Genomic DNA, 22,034 nt, shown 5'->3' with positions numbered 1-22,034 from the left:
CCTCAGGACACGACCCACCCGTCCCGAATGGGAGGCCCCCCTGTCACCGCTCGAGGCTGGTGTAGAGGTGCCTGTCCGTGTCAGCTCGCTGGGTCACTGGGTGCCCAGACATTTGTTCACTGTGCCCTTAGGATTGCTGGGAGCGTGTTTTTAGTTGACAGTGACATTCAAACGGGTGGACTTTAGGCACAGTCAAGCAAGCGCACACATGCACACACACAGGGGCGCACACGCACCGCACACACACGGGGGGGCACACGCACCCCACACACACACAGGGGCACACACGCACCCCACACACACACGGGGGGCACACGCACCCCACACACGCACGGGGGGCACACGCACCCCACACACACGGGGGGCGCACACGCACCCCACACACGCACGGGGGGGCACACGCACCCCACACACGCACGGGGGGCGCACACGCACCCCCCCACACACACGGGGGGGCACACACACCCCACACACACACGGGGGGCACACGCACCCCACACACACACGGGGGCGCACACGCACCCCACACACGCACGGGGGGGCACATGCACCCCACACACGCACGGGGGGACACACGCACCCCACACACACAGGCACAGCCCCTCCCCCCGAGGGCACTGTTGGCCCTGAGATCACTATCTGTCTGGGAGCCCTGGCCAGCAGAGTGGGTTTGTCAGGACCAGGCTCCTCCCACCCCTTGCTGCGCCTGTTCAGCGGAAGGCTACCTCCTGCTACAAGGCAGCTGCCCAGCTCCCCTCACCTCCTCTGCATTCCAGCCATAGGGAAATGGAGGGCACCCCTTCCCTTCAGGGCAGAACCTGAAGTGGGTCATAGGTCACTGGGCTGGACCGAGTCACATGGCCACAGCTACTGAGGAAATGTGGCCTGAGCTAAAAATTCAGTCACCTGAGGAGAAAGACAAGGCTGAGCAACGGGCCATGTCGTAGACGGGGACAGCAGGCCGCGTCCTAGACGGGGACAGCGGGTCGCATCTAGACAACAGCAGGCCACATCCGAGACAGGGACAGCGGGTCACATTCTAGATGGGGCTGACCACCAGCAGACTCACAAGGAAGCCGCGGTCACCCAGCCTCCAGGGTAGCAGTCCCAGCACTCAGGCTAGTTTGAGTCCTTGAATCAAGGACCAAGAAGGAGGACACCCCCACCCTCACCCGGTGCCAGCCGTCCGGAGGCTGTGACCACAGGGCCGGGCTGCCCGCTGCCTGCCACCTGGAGGGGTGCCTGCCTGAGCGACGGTGGCCCCGGACCACAGAGCCTGGCCTGGGAGACCCGCAGCCTCACCTCCTCTCCCTGAAGCCTTCAAAGGGGCACTCGCGGTTCGGGGATCTCCTGGCCTGCACACCGTCTTGTCCTCTGCTACGGGTGCATCCCGGGACACAGGAGGAGTGATGGGTGCGGCCGTGCTGATCTGAATGCTGAGCAGCCCAGCAGGAGGAGCAGGCCCGCACGTCCCCACACCCTGGGGGTTTGCTCCAAAGTCAAAGCAAAAAATATGTAAAAAACTAAAACAATTAAAAAATGTAAAGGTATGATAGTCTAATATGCTTTCTGATATAATGTGCTTTTTTCAAGATGCCCAAAGGACCCCTTTTTTCTTTTAAAGTCCAGTCATTTCAGCAAAGGTGTCTCCGTGTCGGTCACTCTTGAGCCAACACACCCGGGAGCATGGCATGCCCTTCCAGGAAGTTTCAGCTCTCTCGTGTTCCAGGAAAACCGCCATGAGCGCTCACCGCCCCAGGGTAACGTCTTGCAGAACCCCAGCGCTGGGTGGTGCCCAGGGATCTGTCTGTGCTGTGGGTGCCCTGGGGCCTGGCGCTGCCTGCAGCAGGACCTCTGCCGTCCTCCAGGAGTGTTTGCACGTGGGGTCCTAGTGAACAGGCGTTCTCCGGGAGCACCGTGCTGGCTCCAGGGGTAGCTGTTGGGTTTGAGGGGAGTCTGAGTACTATCCAGAGCAGCTGTACCGTCTCCCCGCCTCCAGCCCTCCGAGCGTGCCCCGCGCTGACCTCAGGCACCTTCGGCTGGTTGGCTGGTTGATTCCTGCCATGGGCAGCCAGCCAGCCGCACTGGGCGTCTTCTGCTGCCACCTGCGCCTGTCCAGTGCGATGCCTCCCTCCTCACGCCCCGGCCCGTCCTCCAGGCTGGACTGCTCCTTACTGTGAGTTTGGGGAGTCTCTGCCCATCCCAGAGGCAAGCCCATCGGGTCCGCGCTTGGCAGTCATCTTTTCCGAGTCTGCGTCTGGGCCTTTCGCGTCTCAGCAGGGTTTTGCCCAGAGCAAGTTTTCATCCTCATGGGGTCCCGTTTAACAATTTTCCCTTTAACGGAGCGTGCTCTTGGTGCCCAGCCTAAGCACTGCCTGGACCTAGAAACACGTTTTCTACAAGTTCTGTACTTTTGCACTTTACGCTCAAGTCTGAGATCCATTTTTTTCCCACTGTTTATTTGTGTCGGGCATGCAGGATCTTAGTTCCCTGACCAGGGGTCAAACCCAGACCCCCTGCACTGGGAGAGAGGAGTCTTATAGGCAGTGGACCACTAAGGAAGCCCTGGGGCCTGTTTCATGCCGAGTTCTGTGTACCACGCAGCTGAGGTGCCAGCAGGTGTCCGCTGCCCCGCCAGGGCCTCTCACAGCGGGGTTTGGCTGTGGTTCCAACAGCCCCGCTTCTTGTGGGCAGGCTGGACGGCAACCTGCTCCTGCCCAACCGAAGTGACAGGCCGTCAGCGATGGGCCCCCACCACGCCACATCCACTCGCTCTGGTGAAGCCAGTCCACCCTGTGAGGGGCGAGGGCGACCTCTGGACTGTGAGGCCCCTGACCACAGCTGTGGGCGTGGGTCCTTCCGGGTCAAGCCTTCGGATGACATCCCAGCCAAGAGGCAAGGACCCAACCAAGCCGCGAACGTCGGGGACGATTAAGACCGTCTGCTAAGCCAGCTAGCCTGTGGCGACTTGTCCCACGGCAGCAGGCAGCTGTCCCGGCCTCACATGCCGGCCCATGTCAGTGGCAGGGCCTCGCTCGCCACTCCCACCCGAAGGAGGGAAGGCGGTTTCTCCGCCTTTTTCCTAAAGAGCACGGCAAGCTCGCCGATGGCCGTCACGCCGGAAACCCCTGGAAATCGCACCTCCTGTGTGCCCCTCACGTGGCTTGGTGCTCACTCAGGGGAGCAGCAAGCCCTGGGCTCCAGGGGCACCCCCTCCCCAGGCAGACTGACCATGTCTCAGCCTCCGGGAGGCAGCTTTGTGCCCGTGTGGCGGGCGCCCACTTCCTAAAGGTCTGCATTGTTACTTTCATTCGAGGACCACCCCGCCCTACCCGTCGGTGAGAGTTAACGGATGTGGGGCTTTTGTCAACATCTTAAACGGGGCCCTCGGCCACCACAACTGCCGTCCTGCGTGCTCTCTCTCCTGTGATCCTCAGGGCTGGCCTGCTGGTAGGTGCTACTACCTGGTCTCGTCCACGGGGACATGGAGGCCCCGTCACACGGCTAGAGAAGGCGGAGCTGGCACCGACGCAGGGCCACATCCCACGTGCTGCAAGCTGACGTGCCTGCAAGCGCCAGGCGGCGGGCTCTGCGAACCCCGTACACAGTCAGCGCCTTCTGGGAGGTCGGCGGCTGTGCCGGTGCCGGAGCCTGTGCTCCCTGCACCCTGCACTGAGGGTTTTCCAGGAAGACTCCACAGGCATCTCTGAAGTGTGAGTTTTACAAAGTGGCTTAGGCTCCAGTAAAACCATATTTTTTTTACATAAAAATTACATATTATGTAATTACAAAGCGAACATTGACAAGAAAGCAACAAAAGTCGGAAACAAAAAAATCCTCAAGACTTTTTTTTTATTTGACTGTGCTGGGTCTCAGTTGCAGCATGTGGGATCTAGTTCTTTGACCAGGGATTGAACCCAGGTCCCCTGTAGTGTGGGTACAGAGTCTTAGCTACAGAACCACCAGGGAAGTCCCCTTCAAGACTCTTTCTTTAAAAAAAAATTATTTATTTGGCTGTGCTGGGTCTCAGTTGTGGGATGTGGGATCTAGTTCCCCAGTGAAGGATTGAACCCAGGCCACCTGCATTGGGAGCTCAGTCTTAACCACTGGACCACCAGGGGAAGTCCCCAAGATTCTTCCTTTTCTTAAAAAAATAATGTTTCATGAATGTGTTTATTTCCTCACTGCTCAGGCCCTGCTCTAGCCGCACTGAGCAGGCGGTACACAGGCTTCTCATTGCGGGTCTCCCCCTGTTGCTGAGCACGGGCGCCAGGTCTTGCGGGCTTCGGCAGCCGTGGCTCCCGGGCTCCAGAGCTCGGGCTCAGCAGCCGTGGCTCTCAGGCTTTCAGCAGCCGTGGCTCTCAGGCCTTCAGCAGCCGAGGCTCTCAGGGTTGCCTGCTCCCCGGCATGTGGGATCTTCCCACACCAGAGATGGAACCAGTGTGCCCTGCATTGGCAGGCGGCTTTCCTCACCACTGAGCCACCAGGGAAGCCCCCCTTCAAGATTCTTAAACATAAAATATACAGACTGGTGATTAAAAAGGCACACACCCCTCCCCGACCCAGGTTCCAAGAAAACCGCTCATGTCAAGGTCCTCCCAGTCCACCTACCGCCATCCTGTGACTTCACCCAGGACTTTCGAGTCGGCCTGCCTGGGACAAAAACGCTCCTGTAACCCCTCCGTTAACCAGAAGAGCCACCACACGCTGGAGGCGCAGCCCTTGGCTCAGGCAGGCTGCCTACGCACGCGGGAGGCGCCATCAGCATCTTCCTCCCAGAGAGGCAGAGGGTCAGCAATTTGATGGCAGGGTCCCAACGGGCCAGCAGGAGACGACGTCCTGGCACAGGAGCGGCACGGGCTGCGGATGACAGCCCCGATAAGCCCACCACGGCTATACATGGGAGACAGGAAAATGAATCTCCGCTGGCGACAAGATCACAATCAGCCTGGTACGGTGAAGAATTAATCATGCTGGCCAAATGCAATTGAGTTCTGACACCTCTGGGTTCGAAGTACAAGAGTCAAGAATAAAGACCAGTCAGTCCCAGCCGATTGGTTCCTTGTTACACTCACATGGAAAGACCAGATTATGTTAACAGCACCAACAGGCAGGAACTGAAGTCTGAAGACAGATTTCCTTGGCGCTTAAGAGCATTCTAAAAAGATAGATGTGACACCAAAGCGGTAGCTGGGGTGACTCTTCTAGAACCTGAGTCAAGTATCATGCCTCCCGCCCAAGACCCCCACCCCAGACCATACCCCTCACCATCTGCTCCAGCCAGCCTGCCTCCTTCCCCTCACTTACGGCCAGCACAATCCACCCTACAGCCGCAGATTAGTCCTCCCAAGGCCCCTAAGTCTCCCTCTCCGTCAGCACCGGCCCGAAGTCCTGGTTCCCGTCATGGGAACAGGGTCTGATGGACGGAGGCCCCAAGGTGAAGGTCCTCAGGGTCTGAGGACACCTGAACGAGAGACAACTTACCTGCACTGTCCCCAGGCCCCGTCACACGCACCCCGACATGCGATAGGCTGAGCCCGGGCCCACTGCTGCGACCACTCCCATCTGGGGGACCCCAGAGGGGTCACGCAGGACTCCTCAGAATAAGCCCTCTCTGCCTTGGGACAGGGTCCTGTGCGTCTCAGATGGGAAGGCTCTCCAGCTCCACGGTGCTGACAGCCTGCTCTGCTTCACTAAAGGACCTCCCTCTGCCACCTCTGGGGAAGGCGGGCCGGGACCAGGAAGGACCCGCCCCCAGATAGACCGCGCCCCCGCGCCCCAGGAGCCGGGCAAGCAGAGGCACCTCTGCGGCTCTGCCTAGAAACCCTGTCCAGCCCATAGGTCTGTCTTCCACCCCTGCGTGCACAGGGCTGCCAGTGGTCACTATGGAGCATGGATCCGCTTTGCTTCCGTTCCCAGTGCCCCCTCCCCTCCCAGGCACTGAGGGACCCCCATCCTGTGCCCCAAGCCGAGCCCCTCGGGAGCGTGGACAGTCTGGTCACTGCCCTCCCACCTCTGGGCCTCTGTGCTGGTCGCACCCTGGGGCCAATGCTCCCAGCTCCCGTGGCACATCCGGCTCCCACGGCACTCAGGCGTCTCTCAACCTCCACCCTGCCTGGCAGCCCTCCTGCCCTGTGACCTGATGCCACATTCACTCTCTGTCCCCAAGTACCTGAGCACAGGCTTAGAGCGCCAGTCTGTGTCGCCCTGTCCATGAGGCTGCTGGACAGCGCGAGGTCCGCACGAGTGACGAGACCAGGAAGGGCTTCTGCCCCTGCAAAGCACTTTGAACACAGTGGTGAGAGCCCACCCCTTGCTTAAAGGGAGCTGTGTCACTTCCAAGGAGGTGGGCACAGCTGCGGGTAGAGCTGCAGGCACGCATCGTGGCGAGCAGCCCCTTGGGCTGCAGGGTGGACTGTACAGCCCTGGTCCCCAGACATGGAAAAGCCCTGGCCTCCCAGTGCCCGCGGGGTACACACTCCCTTCAGGAGCAGACTGGGGCCAAGAGAGGCGCACACAAGACCTGGCTGGCTCCACACCCAAGGTCTGGACCCGGCTTCAGGGTGACCAGGACCCCAGGGCAGAGCTGCAAACGGACTAAAAGGAGGTCATTCACTGTCCCCGTGTCCACCCTCCCCATGCACGCGCCCAGGACCAACACTGACGTGGCTCCTCCCAGCACAGCGAGCACCCAGCAGCCAGACTGTCTGGTGACAGTCAGTTAAAGAAGGTTCTTTTTATTTTTGCAATGTCATTCCATACAAAAGCAATAGAAACATAACAGTCTTAAGAAGTTTACAACTGAATATATGAACAGAAAATCTGTACACATTATCATTTACAGCCATTTTACAAAGTGAATTAACTGATTATAAAAAAAAATTCTAATTCCTCTGCTGCCTTAACTTTTGGAGTATTATAGATAGAAGGCCCACTTAGTGCTATTTACAAGTACCAAGACTGTATAACTTACATAAAACCCATTAACTTATCAGCTCAATATCTTCGACTATTCAGTGCTCTGTATGAGGAAAAATCCCATCTTGATATACTGACAAACAGCCAGAAACCTAACGCTTTCCACAGAGACAGTAATGGAGCCGATTATGAGAACACTTATTCTCACAATCAGTAAAGACAGTCGATGCTGGACTGGTCCCAAGAACGCAGTTAAACCCAAACCAGCCATCTGATGAGTAGCAGTTTCACATCTGCAATGTTTAGCAGGAAACAGTTACGCTACACTTCCCAGGTTTAACGTCAAGGATGCTGGAGATGGAGCGATTAAAGTTGTGGCAAGACTGCTTCAAGTTAGTTTCCTCGAATTTAGTTCCATTTACAACTTAAAACATGCAAAGTACACTCCCTATACATAAAATTAACATTTCTTAAGAAAACGGGGCGAGAACACTTCACCATGAGGACAGCAAGCTATTAACAGGAACCTCCAGTTACAAACGAGGATGCATGCTGGGCAGTCGGCCTCCAGGTGGCGCCGGTTAGCTCATGGCCGAGAAGTCTCTCAGGGGCTCGGTTAAACAGGCCTCCAAATCGAACTCGTCCTCCGCCTGGTGGTCCACGTGCCTGACTTTAGTGGGGGTGCCGCAGAACATGTCCTGGAAGACAGAAGCACAGTCTCAGCAGGCCCTGGGGCACCGGACTTGCTGCTGGAGGGCGCTGAGCAGGGCTGCTCAACCTCTGGGGACTGCCCGGGAATGCAGGAAACTCCCGGGACAGAATCCAGAAGTATGTCAAACTTTAGCTGACCTCTCAAATTACCACCCCCAACCCTCCCCCATGAGAAACCGAGTGACACTTTAAGGCCTCTGAGCCGCAGACGCTCCAGGTGATGGGAGCCGATGTGGACGAGCCGCGATGCCATGGCTCAGAACCACCACCAAGCGCCCGAAACCAGACAGGGACTCCCCCTCAGCTCTGGCCCTGGACTGACACGGTCTCACTCCACCCCAAAACAGGGGCCAAGGTGTTCAACCTGAACCTAATCTAAGGGGCCAACATGACAGCCCCCCACCGAGGAGCCTGAACCCCTCTAGGAAGTCATCTCGTGGGGGAAAGCAGGAAGACTCCTCTAAACTACAGGGAATTAGAGGGACGTGGCTATTAAACATGTAATTGCTGATTAAACTCCAGATCAAAAGAGAAAAAGACCTGTGAAAAGAGTATCACTGGGACAAATGGGCAGCCAGAACAGCCTGTCTGCACGGCAGTGGCGTCCTAGCAAGCTGGCCTTCTGTGCACAGCAGTGACACGGCGGCGTCTGTGCTCAGCTGAGCAGCTCTCCCCCCGGCTCCCGCTCCCGAGGGGGACCTGCCGGCTCACCTGCTCCCACCCAGCCTGCTCTCTTGCCTCCCACATCCCCCACCTCCACTTCTCCCTGGGAGCCCCGGGACTCCTGCCTCTATCTGCATGGCCGCCCCTCCCAACTTGTCTGATCACAAGCGCATGGTCAGAATCTGGTCAGAATCTGTTTGCTGAGCTGGGACGAAGGTCACTCTTAATCCAGATCAAGGACACCACTTGCTGAGATCCTCTGGCATGGGTTTCTCCGTAGTCCTGCCTGCATCTGAATACCCACTGAACTGGGATCCTCCTGTGGTTAAATATCCTGTTTTCATTTGACAAGTTTCCAGGTTCAGATCAGATCAGTCGTTCAGTCGTGTCCGACTCTTTGCGACCCCATGAATCCCAGCACGCCAGGTCTCCCTGTCCATCACCAACTCCCGGAGTTCACTCAGACTCACGTCCATCGAGTCAGTGATGCCATCCAGCCATCTCATCCTCTGTCGTCCCCTTCTCCTCCTGCCCCCAATCCCTCCCAGCATCAGAGTCTTTTCCAATGAGTCAACCCTTCGCACGAGGTGGCCAAAGGACTGGAGTTTCAGCTGTAGCATCATTCCTTCCAAAGAAATCCCAGGGCTGATCTCCTTCAGAATGGATTTGGTTGGATCTCCTTGCAGTCCAAGGGACTCTCAAGAGTCTTCTCGAACACCACAGTTCAAAAGCATCAATTGGTCGGCGCTCAGCCTTCTTCACAGTCCAACTCTCACATCCATACATGACCATAGGAAAAACCATAGCCTTGACCAGACGAACCTTTGTTGGCAAAGTAATGTCTCTGCTTTTGAATATGCTATCTAGGCTGGTCATAACCTTCCTTCCAAGGAGTAAGCGCCTTTTAATTTCATGGCTGCAGTCACCATCTGTAGTGATTTTGGAGCCCAGAAAAATAAAGTCTGCCACCGTTTCCACTGTTTCCCCATCTATTTCCCATGAACGGGTGGGACCAGATGCCATGATCTTCATTTTCTGAATGTTGAGCTTTAAGCCAACTTTCTCACTCTCCACTTTCATTTTCATCAAGAGGCCTTTAAGTTCCTCTTCACTTTCTGCCATAAGAGTGGTGTCATCTGCATATCTGAGGTTATTGATATTTCTCCCGGCAATCTTGATTCCAGCTTGTGTTTCTTCCAGTCCAGCGTTTCTCATGATGTACTCTGCATATAAGTTAAATAAACATCGCGCGATGGGCGAGCCATAGCGCGGCCGAGAGGAGCCACCCCACGTCCGAGGTCAGGGGCAGAAGCCGGGAGGACCCCATGCCCCAAGGGCGGCGGCCAAGAGGAGTTACCCCACGTCCGAGGTCAGGGGCAGCGGCCAAGAGTACCAGACTGCGACGGCACAGGAACGGCCGAGAGGAGCTACCCCGAGTCCGAGGTCAGGGGCGGCAGCCAGGAGGAGATACCCCACGCCCCAAGCCTGAGGCCAGGGGCGACGGGCGGGAGGAGCTACCCCATGCCCCTAAGCCCGAGGCCAAGGGCGGCGGAGGCGAGGAGCAACCCCACATCCAAGGAGCCGTGGCTGCGCGGGCGCAGGAGGGCCTAGAGGAGCTATCCCACATTGGAAGGGTGGCGGTGAGGAGATACCCCTCGTCCAAGGTAAGGAGCAATGGCTACGCTTTGCTGGAGCAGCCGTGAAGAGATACCCCATGTCCAAGGTAAGAGAAACCCAAGTAAGACGGTAGGTGTTGCAACAGGGCATCAGAGGGCAAACACACTGAAACCATACTCACAGAAAACTAGTCAATCTAATCACACTAGGACCACAGCCTTGTCTAACTTAATGAAACTAAGCCATGCCCGTGGGGCAACCCAAGACGGGCGGGTCATGGTGGAGATCTGACAGAACGTGGTCCACTGGAGAAGGGAATGGCAAACCACTTCAGTATTCTTGCCTTGAGAACCCCATGAACAGTACGAAAAGTTTCCAGGTTACTAGTCCTCAAAAAGCGTCTGCGGTAACTGTGTTCCTATCAGGATCTCTGTCCTCCTTCTATGTCTGTGTCTGTGTCACTTCTAACATCTCACGTGGTCACAGAGAGGACGGGGGGTGCAGGTGGCCCCATGACTGGAAGGACAGGTGCCTGTTTACCAGGCTGACAGGTGGCAGGCAGGAAGGCAGCCGTGCACTTTGATTTTACCTGCTCCTCAGCTCTTCACAGTATAAGCTGGTCTTCTATAAAGCCTGAATTTTTCAAGAAAACATTTAGTTCTTCTAGTTTTTAACCTGTTTTTCCATTCAGTGGGCAGGAGATTTACACATGCAAGTACTGTAGCAGGCTCCATAACAAGTGAGAGCTCAGTCACTTCAGTCACGTCTGACTTTTTGAGACCCGATACACTGAGGCCCACCAGGCTCCTCTGCCCATGGGGAGAATACGAGTGTTGCCATTTCCTCCTCCAGGGATCTGCCCGACCCAGGGATGCAGCCTGCAGTGCAGGCAGGCTCTTCACTGCTGAGCCTCTGGGGGGGGCCCCTGCGATAACAAAGGCATCTTTGATGTGAAGTGCTGTTTCGTGTGTGGCTTGTACACACGCACAGAAGAACTTGCACTCAATCAGTAACCACGGAATCAGAGAAGGATTCTGCACACTGCTTTTCATCTTTCGAGGTTTTTTTTTCCCTACTCCAAAACATGTACTTTTAAAAAATTGGCAAATGTGGGGAAACCCCTAGGCCCAAAGCATCTCTCCACTTATGACAACTAGCCGGTGATCCTGTAACAGCAATTCACCAGCACGAACTATACAGCTTGAAATTAACACTAATGACAGGACCAGAAAAGACCTTTTACTTTTAAATGAAGATGGTGGTATTGATTAGTCAGACTGAACCCAAAATCTAAAATAAGGATCCATTCAATCTGACATTTCAATAAAGTCAGAGAAAGAAATAAGGGCCCCTTCTTCTAAGCATCAGGATCAAATTTCATTCTAAACTTCGGTTTATCAAGGGGCATGTGTCATAGACAATTAACCTGGAACACTTGTGGGAGAGTCACCCGGGGAAAGGCACTTACGAAGTTGTCTTGAGAGCTCGTCTGGGACTCAGAGCTGCTTTCTGCGGACTCAGTCTCCATCTCCCCGAGGTCCACAGGATGTCTGTGCAGTGAACACACGCGCGTCAGCCACCACGTGAGGGGACCAGGAGGCACGCGGTGCAGACGAGCATGCCAGGCTGGCTCAGTGAGACACTGCCAGCGCCATGCCGCACGCGCGCTCCCAGCACCTCCTCCGCCCTGAGAAGGGGACGCCCCCCACTCCTCCCCGAGGAACGCGGGCAGCAGCCACCACGGGCACAATGCCCACCGCGCTCAGAGCACACAACAAGCTGCCCACTGCTGCGCGAGGCCAACTGTCTGTACACGCCCACAAGCACCCTCTACACAGACGTGAGGACAGTAAAGCCCAGCTTGGGGGGGACACACGCTGACCAACCAAACATCACCACTCATGTTTCCAACTTCCTGCTCAGAGAGAACGGGCGTGTCTGTGAAGGTGAGGCCGACTTCATAAAGATGCGTATTAGACATCGTTTCAAACCTGACAGTTTCTAGTAAATGCCCCTGGCTCAGAGCAGAAACTCAGACATCTGGAAGACTAACTGGGTCTCTGAGGGAGGGAGAAGGTTCAGACGAGGGAGCTGAGGAGACAACCACAGACCAGCCTCCGTCCCCCGCCCAGCCAGCATCCGACCACATGGCAGCAGCCCAACCCAAGGCCTTCTCCACTGGACAAAGAATTTAAAAAGAAAACCTTCCACAGGTTAAAAAAAAAAAAAAAAAGAGACAGCCTCTCACTTTTACACTGCTGTTCAGTCACTAAGTCGTATCTGACCCTTTTGCAACCCTGTGGACTCAACACTAGGCTCCTCTGTCCATGGGTTCTCCAGGCAAGAATACTGGAGTTTTTCCTTCTCCAGGGACCTTCCCGACCCAGGAACTGAACCCGCATCTCCTGCACTGGCAGGTGGACTCTTTACCACTGAGCCAACTGGGACGCCCGTTTTCACTGGAGCGTAGCTGCTTTATGAGCTCATGTTAGTCTCTACCGTGTAGCCAAGTGAAGTAACTATACAGCATGCCTTTAGTCCCTGAGTCACCTTCAACTCTTTGTGCCCCATGGACTGTAGCCTGCCAGGCTCCTCTGTCTGTGGGATTTCCCAGGCAATACTGGAATGGGTTGCCTTTTCCAGGGGATCTTCCCAAACCAGGGATCAAGCCCAAGTCTCACTGAGCTGCCTAGCTCAACATAAACTACTCAAGCTTTTCAAAATGTTTTATCTTAAAAAACAAACAAAACCCCAAGTACCTCTACTAAGATCAGTTTGTTGTAGCTACAAACAGTAAGTCCAACCCAGGAAGCACACCGCTCCCTCCAGCCTCTCCCGGAGCCCACACCGCCGGCTTCAGGCGCAGCAGAGAGAGAACAGGCAGGACACAGGTGAGGCCACACGCCCAGAGCTGCTGCCAGCACCAGAGAGGGTGCACAGGACGCCCACAGACACGTACATTTCTTGCAAATCGCATCCTTCTTCAGCTGGGGGATCCCAAAAATGCAGAGCCACCTTCCAGAGTCTGATCTGCTGGTCCCACGACCGCCGACTGTACTTCTTGAATTTGTTGGGGGTTTTGGGATGAACGCCGGGCTGTCGAAGGTGCCTACAGGGAGAGAGGGATGATCCTGGTGCACAGCTCGACCCACGTGTGAACACAAGCTGAACAGCACTATCTCGCTGACTGCTCTTCGCTCGCAATCCACGCTCCAGCAAAGGACACCTGCATTCAGTCCAGCAGCTCCCGTGCCCTGTAAAGCTCCCGTTGCACCCTTGTGCGGGAAGCAGGAAGCATGCTGCTGACGTAGACTGGGTAAGGCTCGTGTTCTTCTCTAGTAAAAGCTTTTCAATCTGCAACCTGAACTGAACTTTCCCCGTCATGTACGTTAACAGTCTCACATTTACAAAACAGCTGTGATTCCTGACAAACGTTACCTAACATTCTAAATTACGAAAATGTTACTTGTCTTCGTGTCCTTGGTCTCGCAGTCACCAACGTGTTCTTCTCTATGTAAGTGCCTGACGGTCATTAATAATGCAGCTCTTAGCAGGTGAACTACACCCAGAATCAGGTTCACCACCTACACACGTGACCTGGCCAGCCCACGCTGGCGGCGCAGGACTACCTGGGGACTTCTTTAATGTAGCGGTCGTAGGCGATGGTGTTCTTCCCATAGTTGATCTGCTTCTGTCTCCGCATCAGAACACTTTCATCCGTCTCCAAGTCGGCTGGTAAGGCGGACACAGACTCCTTCGAATCCGAACTAAACAAAATGAAATTCACACAGCAAACCTCACAAGTAAGATCATTCCATAAGAAAATGTGTAAGCACAGTAACAGAGCGCTCGCACGCTGGGTTTCCAAACTGTATTATCTCCAGAACAGTCTAGAATCTCTGAATATATGGAGATTTAGTACAGCATACGTATTTCAAAATCAGTGAAGAACAAAAAAAATAGAAAATACTATTGAGAGTCAGCATTTCACGTTCACACGTTCACATTATTTTTCATGAATAAGTCACAGGGTTATTAATTAGAAAAGAAATGATTACATAGCATTTACCTTCCTGATGATGACTTTCTCTCTCTTCCAAAATCATTGATGAGGAGTTTCCTTTTATATCTGAGAGCAAAGTAAATAAATGTTGCTGTTTTTACAAAGGTACAGAAATCAACACAATGCTTCTAGGGCCACGAAGCCTCTCTGAGGATGTGGTCTGGTAAGTGGGTTAAGCAACAGTCACAGTAAGGTGGCTTCTTTTATTTTCAACCTCCCTCAATCACCATTCTCTGGTGAGAAGATAAGGCTACTTGCCAAGACCATACAGAATACTTAAAGCAACCAGTTCTGAAAGCAAACTACTGCTGCCAGTTAAGTAGTGAGACCGTGGAAATTTACATCTCTCTTAACCCTGAAACCTTCAGGAAAAACTCAATGTGAGCTGAAATGAAGTCTTTACTTCTAATACCACAATCCCTCGTTAATGAGACACATGCCTGTTGGGCGCCGCTCGCCTTGGGAAGACTGCACACCTTCCCACCCCCAACCTCCTTCCTTGTGGACGCGCCGGGAATTTGCTTTCTAGCACAGCAACAACCAACACCCAACTTTGCAAAGGTATGTCATCAACCAAAACACACAGAACAACCTGACCTGGAAACTGCCTCCCGCCAGACGTGCACGCTAGGGTCCAAAAGAGGCCACATGCTGCGGTGCCTCATCACCAACCAAAAACACACAGAACAATCCGACCTGGAAACTGCCTCCCGCCAGACGTGCACGCTAGGGTCCAAAAGAGGCCACATGCTGCGGTGCCTCACCACCAACCAAAAACACACAGAACAACCCGACCTGGAAACTGCCTCCCGCCAGACGTGCACGCTAGGGTCCAAAGGACGCCACATGCTGCGGTGCCTCACCACCAACCAAAAACACACAGAACGATCCGACCTGGAAACTGCCTCCCGCCAGACGTGCACGCTAGGGTCCAAAAGAGGCCACATGCTGCGGTGCCTCACCCTGGCCCAGGTGTGCAGGGGCCCCAGTGAGTCTGGATACCAGGAGGCAATGTGTGTCTGGAGCCATCGCGTGAGAACTGGAACATTAGGCCATGAGATAATTTTCTGTAGGATCTCATTCTTTCCAGAACCCTTTCAGGTATGACTAAGGGATTCCCTGGTGGCTCAGAGGGTAGAGAGTCTGCCTGCAACGCGAGAGACCAGAGTTCAATCCCTGGGTTGGGAAGATCCTCTTGAGAAAATGGCAACCCACTCCAGTATTCTTGCCTGGAAAATCCCACGGACAGAGGAGCCTGGTGGGCTGCAGCCCATAGGGTCGCAAACAGTCAGACATGACTGAGCAACTTCACTTTCGCTTTCAGGTATAACTAAAGCCCATTTTCCAATTTTCAGGCTGTTGGTGTGTAGTGTGAGCCACCTGCCTTGACATACAGCGAGCTCACTGCTCACCCCTCACCTCCTGGTGGGAAGTAAGGCAGACCATGATAGCTCCATCACCTAGTCTGCTCAAAAGCAGCAGCTTTCCATCAGAAACGGTGTGATCCAGAGAAGAACAAAGAGAAGTCCAACAATAGGAGAGTCAAGACAGACAGTGTCTCCCTGCATCAAACAGGTGCTGGAGACGGTCCCCAGCAAGGGGCGACAGTGGGTATCAAGACACACAGCACTGGGGCTCCACAGTCCAGTGGTTAGGACTCTACACTCCCAATGCAGGAAGCACGGGTTCAATTCCTGGTCAGGGAACCAAGATTCTGCATGCCAAGCGCAGTCAAAAGGAAAAAAAAAAAAATACACAAGCACATGATCAGAGTTGTTATAAACCTTGTGAGCAAACACAAACTTTTCACAGCTGAGAAAAATCAGCATCTATATAAATACAACTCATTCAAAATACTGGAGCCTGTCAACTCCCAGTTCACTCTCTTACCCAGGCAGATTATCTGCCCACATACGTCTTAATGTCCGCAAGAAATTAAGTGGCCCCTTAAGTGGTCATAACCAACCCCAAGTGTGCCCGTGTCCTTTCCAATGGAGGCAGCTCTGAACACCACTGACCACTGCAGACAGAGAGGAAGCAGTCTGGCCCCACTTCCCTGCTGACGGTGAGGACAGACCTTCTCCTCTGAATTAAGAACCAACAGATTCTTGGCTCAATATCCTTCAGTTAATCTCAAGCCACAGCATTTTAACTCAAGGCTCCTTCAGTGGATTGGATGGCATCTATCAAAGGGAAGAAAGGCCCCAAAACACCAGGGAGAATGTAATCCTGAGATAAGCAGGGGTGAGAACGCCATCATCTTCTGAACTGTGAGGAGCTGAGGAAGAGGAAGTAGTTTGAAACTGAACCTGCACACACACGACTTAGGGCCAGCCTGCAAAGGGCTCACAGGCCCCGAGTCAGGGACCCCCTGTACTCTGGCACTTCTGAGCGGTTACCTGAGACAGGTGGCAGTCAAGAGCGCACGCCCCAGTGGAGTGGGAACAGGCAGCGTGGCAGGTCAGAGCACACGGCCACAGCTGTCTGCAGCCCAGCCAGACACTGCCCACCCCCAGCCACCTCAGGACAGCCCTAAGACATTGGTCCACAAATGTCAGTGGGCAGGCTCAACTGACGGGCTTAAGGTGTGGCTGGAGCCCACCCAGTTTCTCACCCAGCAGGCCTGGGGTGGGGCCTGAAAACCCGTATTTCTCACAAGTCCCCAGGAGCTGAGATGCGGCTGGTTGGGAGCCCACCACCACTTCAGGACACGCCTCAAGTTTCATATACACTTCACAGCACCACAGATGACACCTCACAGTGGTCTACGGCATGTACCTTGCGATTTCTTTGTTGACTCTGGTCCTCATTTCATCTTCTTCCACTGCACTCGCCCAGTCTGAGCATCTAGAACGGGGCTTGGGGCCTTCGGGAGTGGTAAAGCTGCAAAACAATGAAAAGGCACATTCGAACCATGACACAACTTTCAGTGTCCTTTCAAATCATACATCAGGAAATTTTCTGAGGTTGTTTGGAGAGTGCCAACAAAATGGGCTCCAGAGTAATCCGCTCCATTAACTCCCTAGTTCACCGAGTTCCAGCAATTCACTCCAAGCCTCTCTGGGCTCTGTCTGTTAAACAACCGTGCACTCCCTGTGCGCCACCGTCAGCTGGACCATGAGGACACGGTCCCCGCGGGGAAAGGCAGGCCACATCAACAGCTGTCATCAGCACCAAGAAGTACACTCATCTAATACAACCTTTTCTGTAAAAAGTTTCATTTTTTAAAAAGGATTTTAAAGAAAGAGTGCAGCTACTACATTTTCAGTGCTAAGCAGAGTGACCCACACCTAGTAAATGTGGCTACTATTTATTTCCAGATGCATGTAATAACGGTTCAGAACATATCACATCATAATTAAAATGTGGGGAACAAAAACATCCTTCAGTGCTCTCACCACATCAGGGGTGGTCTGATAAGGCACCCCTAGAGTTGGATACATTTAATCTAGGAGCTCAGGACTATCTAGAACTCAAGGAAATCTTCAGTCAGGTTCAGGCAATTTGAAAGCACAGGGCTTGATGCCAAGAATTCTGGCAGCTAGAATTGTTGGTATGTCTGTTACTTACAGATAAGATGTAAACTCACATTTGTATCTTTCTTCCTCAACTTTCTATTGGTCACTACTGGTACATCAAAAAGAGAAACTAACTTCAACTGCAACAATAAGCAGTTTTATATATTCTAGCTGAAAACTCAATGGCATGCTTTGAAAATGCAACAGCAATAACCAAAGAATAATCCCCTTACGTAATTATCATTTCTTCCCTTAGTTACCCCAACCAGAAAAACTCAAATCCTAAAAACAAATTTCCACAGTATAAATATGGTTGGCAGGGTCTGAAATCAAATTAGTAAGTTAAAATGACTCAAGACTGTATCACAGACACAGAGGAAAATCAAATGGAGGTGTGCCCAGGGTTAGACATCAACACTCTCAATAGTCTGTCAAGAGGTTCAGGTCTGCATTTCAAGCCGTAACAGGAGCCTCAACTTTTTAAAGGTGCTGAAAAGACTGAGAGTCCCTTGGACAGCAAGGAGATCAAACCATCAATCCTAAAGGAAATCAACCCTGAACATTCATTGGAAAAGACTCTGATGCTGGGAAAGATTGAGGGCAAGAGAAGGGGGCAACAGAGGATGAGATGGTTGGTTGACATCACTGACTCAATGGACATGAGCCTGAGCAAACTCAGGGAGATAATGAAGGACAGGGAAACCTGGCGTGCTGCAGTCCGTGGGGATGCAAAGTCAGACACAACTCGGCAACTGAACAATGCCCTTTTACTCCATCTCACATTTTGGTAGCTCAACAGAAACCACCTTTTGTGGAACTGAAACTCATGTTTTAGATTAGGCAAATTACGTTCACCACCTCACCCTAGCTTGGGATGGAAGATAAAGCTTTATTTACACACTGAGCTAACCTCCCTCCAAAGGGATCAGTTCTTGCACCCGTGGAGATGTGGATGGCTCCACCCTCCAAGAACCTGCATGCATTCTCCAGCCACCACAGGGCACTGCGGGGATAAAAGCACACTGCACAAACGCCCGGGGCAACGCCCCCAGGACAGGAACACTGCTGGCACAGGAGCAAGCGGGCCTGTGTGGCTGTGAGCCAGGCGGAATCCCAGGGTACAGAGGGATTTCAGAGCAATTAAGCAGTTAAGGATTTAACATTTTGTCTTCAGTTAAAAGGGAGATCACTGCAGGGGTCAAAGCTTGATCTCAAAGACAGCTTTGTGATAATGCCAAAGAATGTTCAAAGTACTGTACAATTGTGCTCACTTCACATGCTGGCAAGTAACGCTCAAATCCTTCAAGCTAAGCCTCAAAAGTATATAAATCAAGATCTTCCAGATGTATAAGCTAAATTTAGAAAAGGCAGAAGAACCAAAGATCAAATTGTCAACACTGACTGGCTCACGGAGAAAGCCATGGAATTCCAGAAAAACATCTACTTCTGCTTCATTGACTACCTGAAAGACCTTGTGTGAAAAGTCTTAAGAGATGGGAATACCAGACCACCTTACCTGCCTCCTGAGAAACCTGTATGCAGGTCAAGAAGCAACAGTTAGAACCAGATATAGAACAACAGACTGGTTCCAAACTGGGAAAGGAGTACAATAAAGCTGTGTATCATCACTCTGCTTATTTAACTTATATGCACAGTACATCATGCGAAATGCAGGGCTGGATGAATCACAAGCTGGAATCAACTGCCAGGAAAATATCAATAACCTCAGATATGCAGATGACACCACTTAAATCGCAAAAAGTGAACAGGAAGGAACTAAAGAGCCTCTTGATGAGGATGAAAGGAGAGTGAAAAAGCTGGCTTGAAACTCAACATTCAAAAAACTAAGATCATGGCAACCGGTCCCAACACTTTATGGCAAATAGATGGGGAAACAATTTTCTTGGGTTCCCAAATCACTGAAGATGGTTACTGCAGCCATGAAATTAATAGACACTTGCTCCTGGGAAGGAAAGCTATGACAAACCTAGACAATGTATTAAAATTCAAAGACATCACTTTGCCAACAAAGGTCCATATGGTCAAAGCTGTGGTTTTTCCAATAATCATGCACAGATGTTAGAGTTGAACCATAAAGAAGGCTGAGCACCAAAGAACTGATGCTTTCAAATTGTGATGCTAGAGAAGAGTCTTGAGAGTCCCTTGGACAACAAGGAAATCAAACCTGAATATTCATTTCAAGGACTGATGCTGAAGCTCCAATACTTTAGCCACCTGATGTGAGGAGCCAACTTATTGGTAAAGACTCCAACCCTGGGAAAGATTGAAGGCAGGAGGAGAAAGGGGCGACAGAGGATGAGATGGTTGGATGGCATCACCAACTCAATGGACATGAGTTTGAGCAAAATCCAGAAGATGGTGAAGGACGGGGAACCCTGGAGTGCCGCAGTCCATGGGGTCACAACGAGCAACTGAATAGTAACCTATTCCTCGCATCTAGCCCCAGGGCTGTTAGAGCCTCTCCTCCTCTCACGTCTTTCCCCAAGTAACCTCAAATCTTTAAAAGTCACATGTATGCTGATAACTCAATTTGTTATTTGTGCCTCCCAACCCAGACTGTTAGATGCTGCTTTCTCACTATCTTTTCTTTAGTCATGCGAAAAACTTAAAACCTCATCACTGACTCCTTTCCCAGACCAGGTCTGGTCCATATCCTCTTCTTCATCCAGGTCTCAAAGCTAGAGTCGTCTTTGACTCCTCCCTGCACCAGCCCTTAACCCATCAGCAGGTATTGAGAGTCCTGCCTTAGAAGCCTACCCTGAGCTACACACTCCTTACACCATCTCCACTGCTCAGTCTTCAGCACCCCTTTCACCTGACTTGGCAGCGGCCCCGTCCCCCGCCCTTGTCCTCCTCTAGCCAGTCCTCATACTAGCTAATGCATCCCCACCTGAGGGCCCCGGTGTGTGGATCCTCAAGGGACCACCTCCCACCTCATCCCGACAGAGGCACGGATGTGAAGAGCACGCCGGCCTTCACCACCGGACACCCCCGCGTGCACTCTTCAGCCACTCCTGCTTCCCTGAAATACCTTGTCTGACTTGCTGACCCACCTGTATCAGAGTATAAGCAAAACAAAAAAAGGAACCATGGTTGGCAGGGTGTCTTGACCTCCTCAACACGCTGCCCAGCCTAGAAAACACTCAAGTAAACTGCCAACTGCAGAGGCACGGCCACGGCTCCTCAGCCGGGACACGCCTCAGGAGCGTCAGGGTGCAGAGGGTCCTGGCGCCCACCTTCTGTGACCGCTGCAACACCCAACTTTCCCGACTCTCGCACGGGAGAGCCTGACTCGCCTTGCTGGAACGTTCTAGAAGTTTGTGGCGGCCCTCAACGCCATCCCTGGAACCTAGCAGGGCTCGCTGCCTGAGGCTGAGCCAGTTTTGGTGGACACCCGTCACTGAGACACCCCCTCGGATCCTCAGGGCCCTCCCAGTCCTGCTGTGATGCACAGGGGCCAGGGCTATTCCGGGGTGCTGCCCCAGGGGCGCCCCGGGTGCTGCCGGGGACCCACCGGCGACCCCCGGTCAGTCCGTCAGGCGCGGGGAACCTCCGCCCAGGCCCCCGGAGCCGCCGCAAGGCCCACCTCTCGGGTCTGTGACCGCTGGGCGGCCTAGCGAGGCCCTCGGCGTCTTCGGGCTTCCGGCGCCTCCCGTCGGCCGTGCGCTTGCGTCCGAGGCTCCAACGCGCGGGGGGCGGAGGGCTGGCGACGAGAGACCGCGTCAGAGCGAGGTGGCCTGCGGCTCCCGCCCGGGACCCCCGTCCGGACCCCGCCCGCCGCGCGCCCGCCCGGGAGGACCCGGCGCGCGGCCCGACCTCACCTGGCGTCGTTGTCGCGGCGGTTCTCGTAGCCGGCGGGGCTTCGCGGCCTGTGGGCCATGGCGACGCGGCGAGCGGGGCTCCGGGGGTCCGGCGGCGCGGGAGGCAGACGCGAGCTCCTCTCCGCGCGGCGCAGACTGGCGCGCGCCCCGCCCCCAGCCGCAATTATAGGCGCCGCCCGCCCCCAGGCTCCCGCGCGCGCCGCGCCGGGCGAGCCCATCGGGCCGGGGCCGGGGAGCCCCTCGGCAGCGCGCGCCGCGCAGGCGGCCCAGGCCGGGGCGGCCGCCGTGAAACCGCTGCCCCGCGCACTGCCACCCGGGCGGCGAAGGGGCTCCGCCGGGGACACTGAGCGAGGCCCTCAGAAAAGGTCGTCCCCTCCGCCATGGAGGCGGCCGGGCCGCCGGGCCGCTCGATGCTGATTGGCCGCGCCTTCGCGGGCGGGGTAGGAGTATTGGCGGGAGATTCGGAGGCCGGCGACACGGGCGCGCCAGGGGGCAAAGGACGCGCCGCCGATTGGCCTAGCCCAGGTTTGGGGCGCTCTCCGATTGGTCGGCAAGGCAGGGACATTGTCCGCGCGGGCGGGAACCCGGAACCCGGAAGGGGAGGCAGCCTCAGGCTGCAGGCTTCGCGCCCCGAAAACTCGCTGCCGGCGTCAGATGCCCAGACCCCTGAAACTATGTCATATTGTTTACACACACGCACAC

At 54.1% G+C, this 22,034-nt stretch overlaps 1 protein-coding gene across 2 annotated transcripts; it reads right to left on the bottom strand.

Moving 5' to 3' along the window:
• Positions 1–6,711: 6,711 nt before the first annotated feature.
• SLBP (stem-loop histone mRNA binding protein) lies at positions 6,712–21,491 on the bottom strand. 2 transcript variants are annotated; one of them, XM_055589290.1, is made up of 8 exons: positions 21,333–21,491; positions 21,098–21,214; positions 16,751–16,855; positions 13,979–14,038; positions 13,539–13,676; positions 12,869–13,018; positions 11,378–11,459; positions 6,712–7,616 (listed from the first exon to the last, which is right to left on the bottom strand). In XM_055589290.1, the coding sequence occupies exons 1-8, from the start codon at positions 21,389–21,391 to the stop codon at positions 7,500–7,502; spliced, it is 828 nt and encodes a 275-aa protein (XP_055445265.1). In that variant the 5' UTR covers positions 21,392–21,491; the 3' UTR covers positions 6,712–7,499. The 2 variants fall into 2 exon arrangements, with proteins under 2 accessions (XP_055445265.1, XP_055445266.1); XM_055589291.1 differs by lacking the exon at positions 21,098–21,214 and having other exon boundaries at positions 21,333–21,485.
• Positions 21,492–22,034: the final 543 nt, after the last annotated feature.

The sequence above is a fragment of the Bubalus kerabau genome, chromosome 7 (assembly GCF_029407905.1).
Source record: "Bubalus kerabau isolate K-KA32 ecotype Philippines breed swamp buffalo chromosome 7, PCC_UOA_SB_1v2, whole genome shotgun sequence".
NCBI classification, from domain to species: domain Eukaryota; kingdom Metazoa; phylum Chordata; class Mammalia; order Artiodactyla; family Bovidae; genus Bubalus; species Bubalus kerabau.
This window is presented reverse-complemented; position numbering and strand designations above follow the sequence as displayed.